Genomic DNA, 12730 nt, shown 5'->3' on the forward strand with positions numbered 1-12730 from the left:
CATCAGTAAATTGATGTTATAAAACGCATTGTTGTGTATAATTGATTAGTGAATAAGTAAATGCATATAAGTCGAAGTTTATCTGTTAATTTTATCCTAAGAGGGTAAAAGCGATATCTCGGCCGCTCGATGATTTGATTTGACTTATGTGTCGGGCCCGGTCAAAACTGAATTGATGTGTTCGATTAAGTTCTATGTCGAATAAATCTGAGATCGAGAAACTAAACGCTGGACTATGATTGTGTATGCATGATATCTAAACAGAGGACTATACGATCCCTTATCTAAAGGACAGGACTGATGAGATCAGAGTTTGACAGCGTCTTTGAGAGCTACGATTGCGAATCGGATTGTGCTTGTATATATAGTTATTAGACTTATCCAAGTGGGAGACTGTTGGAATAGTGTCTAAGGCTGTAACTATATTTGGCAAGTATTTGACCCGGTTATGCATGGTCCTTTTGGGTTGCCTTCACCATAGCAACTTGACATGATGATTTATAATGAGAGAAGAAATATTATTAATATATTATGAGAATAATATAAGTAATAATAATATTGTTATTTGATTAATATAAGTCATAAATTAATTAGGAATTAATTTGGTGACTTAAAGAGATTAATTGAATAAAGGGGCCTAAACTGTCAAATGTGTGATAGTTATATTTTGGGCTATGAATCCTTAAGGATAAGAGGGTGGACGATTTTAGGGTTTGGAAGAACCTAGAAATCGTCCAAGGCCTAGTCCATAGGGATCATTGGATTGCTTAGTGCCTAAGTTATCCAATTAGGGTTTTAAGGGTGAAACCCTAGGAGCTCACTAGTATAAATAGACCCATAGGGTTAAGGAAATGGGCGCCCCTTGTTATTGGAGTAACCCTGGCCAATTTCTTACCCTCCTCTCTCTCTCTCTCTCTGTCTCTTATCATCCTCTTGCTAGTTGGTGTTTGTAAGCCATTAGAGGAGTGACAATTGTGACTCTAAGCTCCAGGGACAAGAAGATTCAAGCAAGCAACTCAAGGTGTTCCTTTAGATCTGATTTCATACGTTATGATTTGAATGTTTACACTAGATCTATCAATCAAAGTATTGGATACATTGCATGTTCAATTAGAGAAACCTAGATCCAAGCATTAGGGTTTGTATGTGCACATAGGAATGTTCTTATGGCTCAAACCCATCAGTTCTAAATTACATAGAAGGCATTTCATGGATTTTTAGTTTTTACACGTGATAGCTTTTGTATAAACTTTTGATACACATACACACTTATAGATTTTTATAAGCTTTTGATACACATACACACCTATAGATTTTATATAAGACTTTGTCATTTATCATAGTTTAGATAGGCAAACGTTTCATAAAAGTAACCTTATTCGGGTATATCACGTTGACAAGATAATACCCATGCTTGCATTGTTCTCAGTTAATATAAAACTGACAATTGGGTGCAATTCCATTTTATACATTATCGAATAATGGAAATTGATTGACGATGTTGATGTGGTTGTTGGAATCGGCAAAACCAAAGAATGCATGCCAAAACCATAATCTTGCGAGGCTCGAACATAATCGTAAGGTATTCATGATCGCCTCTCATATATTGACCTCCCCATGTTGTTGGAAAATTCCTCTAAGCTCAATGTATACAATCAATGATTCTTAACATTCTAGAAACTCCATGTATGAATGCATGTGTCGCATACAACATTTATATGTCGCTCTCGGTCGGTTTACACAGATACCCTCATCTATACATCTCAATTATACCCTCACAAAACAGATCTAAACTTTCCCGTGAGGTTCTTATAGACATCTTCAAGTACTCATCACAAGCGTCAATAACTATCCTATATGTGATTTGACATATTGCAGATGTACACTTCTATTATGGAGTAAAAGACCGTTTACCTCTACCATTCATGATATTCTAAAATATGGGTATTGTCTTTCCATATCATCAACACTTTGTAAGAATAGTTCTCGTTGCAATCGAAACCTTGTTTTAAACGTCTCAACGGTCAACACCATATAGAGAATTCTCAATGAAGCAATATTTTACAAGACGATCATGTGTTTCACGATTTATGTATATATAAATTCTTGTATTTGTTGGCCCGCTTGAACTTGTTGTATCACCAAATAGAAAGAATGTAGCTTGAGCCATTGTTGATAAACGATTAATGTTATCCTTGAATGTACTCGTGTACGCCTTAAAGTATCACCGTGTTCACTCCTCCTAAGACCAACTCCAATGGGACACTAAAAAACACCATTTTAGTGTTAGTTTTTCTCTTTATCATTCCAACCAACCTCTAAAATACATCGTTTTAGTGTGTGGGATACACTCAAACATCAAATATGAAGGCCAAAATGTTTGGCTTTTAAAATACACCATTTTAATGTGTGGTTGGATTGGTTACACCATTTTAATGTTTAAAACTCACAATTTTTTTGTTTTACCATTAGAGTTGGCCTAACCAAACTGACCCAGAAAACAAAAACTTTGTAGTTGGCTAAAATTTTCTTTGGGTTGAGGATGTGCCAACCCGTCCACATGGAGGAGGCGGCGTTGTTCTTCGATAATGGCTTGCGCAGGGCGATTGAGGACATTGTGGTTTGTGGTGGCCCTTTCTTTGGCGACATACAATGGCGACTTGCTTCCTTACCCATTCGGTTTGGTGGTTTGGGTTTATACTCGGCAGTAGAGGCTACCTCATATGCTTTTGTTGCCTCAAGGGCCCAATCTTGGGTATTGCAAGACCACATCTTACGGGATAGCGTCGTTTATGGTATGGATTCTAATTATGCTTGTGCCTTAGCTTCTCTTCGTAACAAGCTTCCAGACATTGACCTTAGCAGTTTGTCTACTAAGGAACCCCCCCCCCCCCCCCCCCCCCAAATCCCAGAATACATTGGCAAGTGCCTTTTTTAGTAAAATTGTTCAAGATATAGAAGTGTATTTCCACATGACAGCTCGGCAAAGAACATTTTTCCAATGTTTACGTGCACCACATGCTCAAGATTTTCTTCTAGCTATCCCTATAGATGGGCTGGGCCAACATATGTCTCATGTGGAGTACCGTACCATCCTTCAATATCGACTCATGATTCTAATATTCCCAGCCGACGAGATATGTTCGGTGTGCCGCAAGGCATGTTTGGACTCTTTTAGAGAGCATGTAGTTCATTGCAAAGAACTCCCAGGATTCAAATACATGCATGATATGGTTAGGGATGTTTTGGTCGACATATTAAAGCGTGTCGGGTTTCCGCCAAGAAAGAGGTTGCTGTAAATTTTCTGACTGATCAGACAGAAGGAAGTTCAACCCTTAGACCGGCTGACGTTTTAATTTTTGGATGGGTTGGAGGGAAACACACATGTGTGGACCTTACGGGCGTATCCCCTCTCGTAGGCTTGAGGGTTGAGGGTTTCACGAGGGAACATGCCGCATTAAAAGTTGCTACATGTAAGGTCACCAAACATGAGAAACCGTGCATGGAAAATCAACACGTGTTCATACCATTTGCATTTGATACGTTTGATTTTCTTGCGTCGGATGCGGTAGAGCTTCTTAGTAGAGTACAACGGATCATGCATAACAATGTTATATCTCCTAGATCTATGGTTGCAGTCTTCAAAAGAATTGGTTTTACCATACAAAAAGGTTTAGCGGCGCAACTTATCGTCTGTTTGCCTTCTCATTCGTTGTACGATGATAACTAAAATGTATTTGGTTTTTCAAAATTGTAATTTGAAATTTGATGTAAAAAAAAACCAAAAAAAAAAATTGTTTATAAAAAAGAAGTCATAGTAAGTTCTATAGAATAAGTAGGGCCATTCAAATATTTATTTAAATTATTTTACCATAAAACTTTTAATATTATTATCAAGGACGGCTCAACAAGTTTGAGACCTCTAAGCAAACCAATATTTTGGGGCGCTTTATCCTTTACTATACTCCTCAATTATATTCAGCTACAAGTTCATGGACAATTTTAGTATGGGATAATGGATTTTTCTTGTTATAATAACCTAAATCAACAAGAATTTGATAAAAAAATACAATATGATTCTTATACAACCTAATATAACAAAAGTATATAACAAACTTGTTACTAAAACCTATCATTGTAAGAACTATGGTATTTAGGACTAGATACCTCAATCACATAGCTATATTCTAATTGAAAGAAGTAATTGATTGTTTATTTATTCGTCCCGTTGATTTATTTTATGGTTATCGGATTGAATACTTTAATGAACTAAATATTTGGACTTTTAAAAATATGGGCCCTTTAGAATTAGGGGCCCTAAGCCTTACCTTAAAAAACTCTACGGAGAGCAACCCTAACTATTATAGTGATATAATGATATGAAAATTTTAAACTTTCTTATCAGAAATGATTATTTGGATTACAATGTTGAATCAAATCACTGAAAAAAAAATAACTGAAATTTTGGAACATTTTAAGATAACCAGGCAAACTATCGGTTGCGTGTACAATTGAATTTTAGAAGCTTTTATTTTGATACACGTGTTTTTGTAATCTATGACTTTATACATTGATTATAAATTAATATATCCACCACATGTTATCATGTTCACAGCTTGATCTCTATATTAACTTTTATATTTATATGACACAAAAAAATATTTACATCAATAAATCAATAATCATTACAAACAAAATCAATATCTCTATCAACATCACTACAATACACATGTAATATTACTATAATCCATGAACATAATGATATATATTATAAAAACAATTCCACTAAAACAAGCCCTTGTAAAGATGTTAGTCATTACAAACAAAATCAATATCTCTATCAACATTACTACAATACACATGTAATATTACTAAAATCCATGAACATAATGATGTATATTATAAAAACAAAACAATTCCACTAAAACAAGCCCTTGTAAAGATGTGAGTCATTACAAACAAAATCAATATCTCTATCAACATTACTACAATACACATGTAATATTACTAAAATCCATGAACATAATGATATATATTATGAAAACAATTCCACTAAAACAAACCCTTGTACAGATGTGATGGTAACCAAATGTTTTAGTGGTAAAAACTTTTAAAAAAATTCAAAATTTTCACAATATTGAGACAAAAAAAAAAAGGCTGACTGGTTAAATTCTTTTTAAGAGAAGTTTGGATGACTTCGATGAAATATATACTAATAAACTTTGTTACTATTATTTACTGGTGTTGTCAATATTGTAACTAAAATAACCAAATTCCAAACAAAAAATTCGGAATTTTCATTACAATTGAAGATTTTTTTATTTTTTTTATTTTTAATGTTTAAAGTTAAATATATTAAAAAGATATATAATTATAATAAACTAACAATAAATATGGTTACTATTTTATATTTTTAGCAAGTTTGACAAAGGTGTCTTAGAGTTAACAGAAAAAAGGTGATGGAAATGGGGCACCACCAAAGAAAGTTGTTAGTTTTGCGAAAATCCAAAGAAAGTAGTGAAATTTTTAAAGAATTGGTTTGCTGCTTCCTGACTTTCAATTTTCAAGTTCCATCACCGAAAAAAGGGCAACAGCTATTGTGCTTATTCTCTGCGAATTTGGCGTCAGATTAGGGATCCATCATCCCGCTTTCATTTTCATCTCAAAAACCTAATTTCTACCATAAATCTTCATCTCCATCCAACAATCACCATCACCACATGTAACAGGATTTCTTCCTATCAAATACCACAAACAAAATCAGTGAGACAGAGACATGAAACGATGCTTTGGTACTCCAGGGATCGCAAGCGGCCTTGTCTTGAGGATTTTTCAGTGCTTATTTGCTTCTGCTTCTATCGCCGTCATGGCTGCTTCTTCCGGTTTCTCTAGCGCCACCTCCTTCTGGTCTCTCTCTCTCTCTCTCACACACACACACAGTTACTGCTATGAAATGGCGTATGCTTGCTATGAATATCTGTTGTTACTTCTATTCTCATTTCCTTTAACTGTTTTGTTTCTAATTTGGCGTCGATTACACATATTGTTTCGTAATTTCTAAAATCTATCATGTTTCTATACGAGGGCAAATTTAATTACAAGGATTATGTTGTCTCAAGGAATTCTTCAAGTTTCATCTAACCTCCTTGTAAAAATTTAGGTCATCTCATCATAGGATTCAAAACGGATATAAATATGAATTACATGAAAAGCTTGAATGTACCCCATCTGTTGAGATACTAGAAATGAAAATTTCTAAATTATTTATAAGATGTGGGGTAAATTTCTGGATTCAATACAGTACCAAAAAAATGAAAACAAGTGTGCCTTAGTTTTTTGGCTATAAGATTTTTTGTTGGTGAGAACAATTTTATATCTATAAACATGCTCCGTAGATTTGATTCATTGTAAACTTTTGATCACTTATGTTTTAAGGCTGATGAAGGTCACAAGTTGCTTAAATCCTTGAGAAGTTCTAAGTTTCTTTTTAATTTGTGCTCTTAAATCTTGAAGATTGAAAACATATGGAATTTCTAGTTAAGTCTACTTTTATGATGTTGGAGTTGGACCTCTCTTTTGTCATTAGTGAGGTCGCATTTGCTCCTTCACATTTCACACATCCATGGTTACAAGTGTCTAACTACAGTTGTTCCTTCACATTTGTCGTTGTAATATTATTGTTTGCATTCATTCGTTCTAATTCATGGTGTGTTATGTTTGAAATGTTCAGCTATCTAATTGCAGCAATGGGACTACAAGTTTTATGGAGTTTTGGACTTGCTTGTCTTGATATTCATGCTCTAAGGGTTAAAAAGAATCTCCAGAGTCAAATCTTACTAAGCCTTGTTGTTGTTGGTGACTGGGTACGTATGTCATTTTACTTGCTTTCCAAGATTTATAATAGGAATAAATTACATTTTTGGTCCCTCGGTGTAGCCGATTTGCAATTTTGGTAACTCATTTGGAGGTTCTTGTAATGTTGTTGGTCTCTGTTCCACGTATAGCTGATTTTTGCACTTTTGGTCCCAAAAATATAGTTATTTTACTTGGAACAGGGACCAAAATGTTACAAAAACCTCAATTAAGGACAAAGATTGCAAGAGAAAAAAAGCATTTTGGGGGGGAAATTGAAGAAATCAGGGTATGGTATAGGGAGGAAAAACGTAATATTTTGTTTTATTATTCAGGTGACTGCGATACTAGCACTTGCAGCGTCATCATCTTCAGCAGGAGTGATGGTTTTGTTGGACAGAGACTCGGAGTATTGCAAAGTTGACCAGCAGCTGTCGTGCAGTATGTTCCAGATCTCCATTGCTTTTGCGTTTCTTGCTTGGTCTCTTCTTGCTATTTCTTCTCACACTGTCCTTTGGTTGTTGGCATCCCTTTCTTCTTGATTTTTATTTCTCAACTCAAACTCTAATTCTATTCTATGTAAATATATATATAAAAACATTCACACGCTTACTTTTCCATTCAAATCCCATTCCTCATAAAACTAATATAAAATGCTAACCTCTCGTTTCTTAACTTTTGTTTTTTTTAAATAACAAACACACACTTAAAAGATTTCAACAACGAACTAGAGAGATTTCAGCATAAGTTATCTGAATCTTATGGCCAACTCCATGATTTACCTCCACACAAGGAGGTTTTTACTTTTTGTATCAGTCGCTTGGATTGTCCCCAAAACACTTTTTTTTTTATTAGAGTGTGCTTCTCGTCATCATCACGTACGATTGTTAAACCATATGATATATATGGAGTATAATATTCGTCATCTTTTGCCTCATGTGACTTTTTTGAAGACAAAGTCAATTACCCCATTATGACGACATTGCAGTTTGCATGGAGACATTATTGATATTGTGGGCTGGGCGTATAAGAGTCAAACATGTAACCTAACTTTGTGCATTAAATATTTGACGTTGCCAAATTTATTTGAAAACTCATAATATAGTTAAATCATGATAATGTAATTTTGAAAAACGACCATTATATTAGGAACATATTGTTAACCTTCCGGACAGATTTAATGTTATTCCAAAAAAAAAAAAGGTGAGACGTGACATATAACCCTACTCTTAAGGATATCAGGCCCTATTTGAAGTTGATTTCATTTTCATTTACATAATCACTTCCACACTTTTTTCTCTACACTATGAGGGGAGATGTTTGGATTCACTAAGAATTCCTTAAATGGCAGTGGATAATGCTCTTGTATCATGTACTTTGTCATTGGTAAGTTTTTCAAGTATGTCAGTTCTGAATGTCATTATGTGGATATAGAGCTGGAAATGACAGTTTTTCAAAGTAGTCATTTTGACATCATCTATTTTGTTTATGTGGTTGTTATATTGCGCACATGTTTTAAAGACTCCCTATTTTGACTTTTCCAACAACCACTTTCTACCAAAACAATGAACGAAATCCCTCATGATATAATCAACGCTCTTTACATCAATCTTGTTTGTAAGTTTTTTTTTTTTTTTTTTTTCCCCACCGTTAAATTTGTTCAAGAGCCTTGGTTACCTAGGCAAATCTAAACAAGTTTCCCTACTTGCAGCAAAGAAACTCTAAACAAAAATAAGATGGCAAAAACTTGCATAATTCACGTTTTCACCAAGTAGAGATGGCTTTTATTAATTCCATAATGAGGTTTAACAATTACATCAAGATTTTGTACATAGAGACCCATGATTTTGATTTGAACCCTAAAACCACCAAGTATTCAATTTCAACTCTAAAACCGCATGTTGTCCGAAGCCCAAGACCCGATGCTCAAGTCACAAAGAAGCAATCAGATTTCACAACTCAACACTGTCTTCATCCAAACAACCCAAAAAGAGCCCAACTTCACAAACAAACAAACAAACAAAAAAACAATAACTAAATGCAATGGAGTCTAGTTATAAACACATGTTACTCAACACTTAAACCAATTTTTAGCAGATAAAAACTCAAGAAAAACTCAATTCACATTTTCATCATAATTGCAAAACAAAAATAACAACAAAAACTAAAAAGCAAACATTACAACCGTCTACGCATACGCCTGACATTAGCATCCCCCGACTCCGCCGCCGCCGCTGCCGCCGCCACAATCTGCGCCGCCGATGTCAAATCCAACCCAATAATGCTACTCCCGCCGCCACTCCTCTTCCTACTCAACCCCTCACCGCCAGACCTCTCCTCCACCGCCGCCGCCGCCACTGTTTCCAGAAGCTCCGATAGCAACGAAGGGCACGTCTCTTCTACATATTTAAACCCTTCTGTTCTCATCACCACTACAAAAAAACAAAAAAACATAATTTTATATAAATCTGCAAATATGAATACTTTTTTTTATTTATCTATTTTATTAATTGATATAACCTGAACAATGACACCGGTCAGATCAACACGCACCTCCTAAATTTGCTGCAGCAAATTTGAGACAGATGGCTTTCAATTGAGCACATCGATGTTGATCAGCAAGTGAAAGAGTTGTTGCCACTGTTTCAGTGTTCACTTCTTCACATAATTTTGCTTCACATAACTGTTTTAATCGATCCAAACCAAATCTATCAGCAGCAGCTAACAGATGTTGGATCATGTTTGTTGATGCCGTGTAAATTGACGACATTGACCCTGTCGTTGTGCTTTCTTCTGCTTCCGGAAACGTATCCGAGTATATAAACACAAGCATAGCCTAACACAAAATTTTATACTTTCTTTCAGCAACTCTTAATTACATAAAGGGAAAAGTGGTTGAGTGGCGAAAGTGTAAATACCTTGAAAATTGAGGGTTCGATGTCTTTTAACTCTACTTGATCCATATTGGGGTTTCCAACGAGGCCGAAGAATTGGGCTCTGAAGACTGGAGATCGGGCTGCAAGGATTAGTTTGTGGGCCTTGAAAGTTTCTTGACCAATACGAAAAACGATGTCACATCCGGTTTCGGATTCTAATAAGAATTTGAGATTTTGGCCCATGTCAGATGGTGGAATGGAAATGGTGAAATGTTTGGGTCCCTCAACTCGGTTTCTCACAACTCCAACTGTGCAATGCATTGAAAGGCAATCGTCTTTTAAGTAATCTGATGTTTCCAAACTTACCCTTCTAAAGAAACGCTTGTAACCCCTGAAAACCAATTTCCAATACATTCATTCATTCTTGTTTGTGTGAAGATAAGACATAAGTATAGTAGAGCAATAAAAGCAGTGTTCTTGAATCCCAATAGCATATAGAGAGTAGAAACTATAACTATCAGTTATCACAAACGCAAGCCCAACTCAGCAAATTTGGACATGGATAACCGATAACGTCATCAAAGAAACTAATGTAAACACATACATGATACAGACGCATGTTGATTGAACTTTATGAACAATTCAATTCAGTATATATAATGAAAAGTATACTAGCAATTTATAGTTCATACAATTGAAAAACTGGGTTATATAATTCATAAAAAACAAGGATTTGTATCTATACATACCACATGCTTCCTCGGTACTTCAAAGTATAAGGCCCACTCTCCAACGCCCGATCAAAGTGGCTATGAACTTTGTGTTTACCTTTCCCACTCTGATCCAACAAAGTAAGCTCAAACAACGCCCTAACATCCGTACCATCGCTCGCCAAAGCTATGAACACCGAAACGTACATGGAATTATCCTCCAAATTCTTTCCATCTGGATAAAAGTAAATCGCCCAATCGTATCCACCTACGGTGAAGGTATCGCTGGATATGTATTTACCGGCACCCATCCCTTTAGCGAGGGAGTAGCCTCTAATTGTGAAATCATGAGACCCATTCACCGACTCGTTTATCGATTTAGAACCCGAGGAGATCCCGTGATCGAAATTATTGACAAGCATTTTTTGTTCTTTTAAAACCCTAGCATAGGAATTGGTTGGGAATTGGGATTTTTTTTGAGGGATTGGTTACAGGTAAAGGAGCTGGATTATGAGTAAGTGACGGATAAATGGATTTGGCGGAGGCGTCCAGAGGGACGAGGGCGGAGATTGGTGGCGGAAGGGCGGAGGAGGTGGGTGAGGGTTTGAAAGAAAAATGAATATCCAAAATGGAATTGGGAAAATGAAAATGATGATTGAAGCTGTGGGTGAATACGTGTTTGTTGCTAATAATTTGGTCAATACAACATGACATCACTTGCCTCCGTTCCATTCCGTTCCATGCTATATAGATTAATTGTTATATTTTTACTTAAAATATTAATTATAAATAAATAAATAAAAGACGAAGTTTGTTTAAAAAGTCTTTTTATATATTTTTGAAATAGACAACTTTAAAAATTCCATATATATTTATTATTTTATTTGAAAAAAATATTACATATTATCTTTTTGTGGAAATTTGATTTTTTATTTTAATCATTATTTACTTACTAAAATTAGTTAATTAGTTAAAAATACTTACAATAATTTCCCATCAATACAAAATATAGCCTATTTATAAACTAACCACATTTAAATATAAATATTAATAATTCAAAAAAAAAATACAATTTTCTTTATTTGAAAAAATAGCCAATCATCTTGAAATATAGATTCGGGACTAGGCCTGGCAATGGAGCGGATTTTGACCCTGATCCGATCCAAACCCTTGACAATTATACGGGTTTGGAGCATAGTTTTTGATCCGTTTACCCATTAACGACCCATACCCGTTAACCCTTTTATTAAAAGGGTCGGGTATGGATCATCACCGATCCGATCCGTTTATAAAAAGTCCTTGAGTACATAATGTGTTTTCTAAAACAACACTTAGTTTTATTTAATAAATGTGATTTTATGATTTAAGTAAAATGTGTTTGATTATTCAAAAACCTACGGGTTACGGGGCGGGTTTGGATATCTGCTGATTCGGTGGATAAGGGTATGAGTTTGATTATTCAAAACCCTACGGGTTACGGAGGGCGTTTGGATCGGATGTTGAAATTTGTTAAAAGGGTTTGGATCAAGATTGATTCGCTCCAAACCCGCCCCATAGCAAGGTCTATTCCGGACTATTTTATGTTAAATCAAAAGTATTCTTTTAACCAAAAAAAATACATTTCGGAATTTTAAAAACAATGTACATCCGATGAACAATTTTGTAATTAAAAAAATACTTATTATTTTACTGTTTTTTTTAAGAAGTAAAATGAACATAGAAATGAAAAGTATATATGAATACATAAGTTGCATATGATATTTTATTGAAAAACCAGTGATGTCTGTGAAATTGACATTTCAGACAAATGTAGAGAAATTTTTGATTATGTAATGGACTACCTAAATACATCAGGTCTAAACATACCAATATATTAGGCATACCATAGAATGGTATTTATGTACTTCAACCAACCATTCAATTTCATAATCATATTTTTCTAAGTCATATATTTCTAAATAAAAACATCAACATTATTATTACTTGTATTAGTGTCAACATCATTTTTACATGTAGCATCATTATCATCTAAATACTAAAATTTACTGGATCGACATAATTACTTTGTGGTACTATTGATGTTTCATATTATACTTTCGACGTTTTATATGCAACATATCCAAAAGGCTATTGAAGATCGGCATAATGAATTTTTTGATACATCTATTGATTTTCATATATGTGGTTCTATGTTTTTCCTTTTATTTTGTCCTAGTTGTGAGACCTACGTATTAAATGAGTTAATTTTAAAAAAAAAAAGTTAAATATAAAGGTGAAAATATTTGATAACTT

General features: G+C 34.5%; 2 protein-coding genes across 3 annotated transcripts; one reads left to right on the plus strand and one right to left on the minus strand.

Annotated features, from left to right (window-relative positions):
• Nucleotides 1–5454: 5454 nt before the first annotated feature.
• LOC111919757 (CASP-like protein 5B1) lies at nucleotides 5455–7478 on the plus strand. Its single transcript, XM_023915352.3, has 3 exons — nucleotides 5455–5907; nucleotides 6731–6863; nucleotides 7188–7478. Exons 1-3 carry the CDS (start codon nucleotides 5777–5779, stop codon nucleotides 7392–7394), a joined length of 471 nt encoding a protein of 156 aa, XP_023771120.1. The 5' UTR covers nucleotides 5455–5776; the 3' UTR covers nucleotides 7395–7478.
• Nucleotides 7479–8903: 1425 nt separating this feature from the next.
• LOC111919758 (BTB/POZ and MATH domain-containing protein 3) lies at nucleotides 8904–11141 on the minus strand. 2 transcript variants are annotated; one of them, XM_052767134.1, is made up of 4 exons: nucleotides 10478–11141; nucleotides 9771–10119; nucleotides 9406–9688; nucleotides 8904–9284 (listed from the first exon to the last, which is right to left on the minus strand). In XM_052767134.1, exons 1-4 carry the CDS (start codon nucleotides 10858–10860, stop codon nucleotides 9031–9033), a joined length of 1269 nt encoding a protein of 422 aa, XP_052623094.1. In that variant the 5' UTR covers nucleotides 10861–11141; the 3' UTR covers nucleotides 8904–9030. The 2 variants fall into 2 exon arrangements, with proteins under 2 accessions (XP_052623094.1, XP_023771121.1); XM_023915353.3 differs by having other exon boundaries at nucleotides 9144–9284; nucleotides 9373–9688.
• Nucleotides 11142–12730: the final 1589 nt, after the last annotated feature.

The sequence above is a fragment of the Lactuca sativa genome, chromosome 8, assembly GCF_002870075.4.
Source record: "Lactuca sativa cultivar Salinas chromosome 8, Lsat_Salinas_v11, whole genome shotgun sequence".
Lineage (NCBI taxonomy): Eukaryota > Viridiplantae > Streptophyta > Magnoliopsida > Asterales > Asteraceae > Lactuca > Lactuca sativa.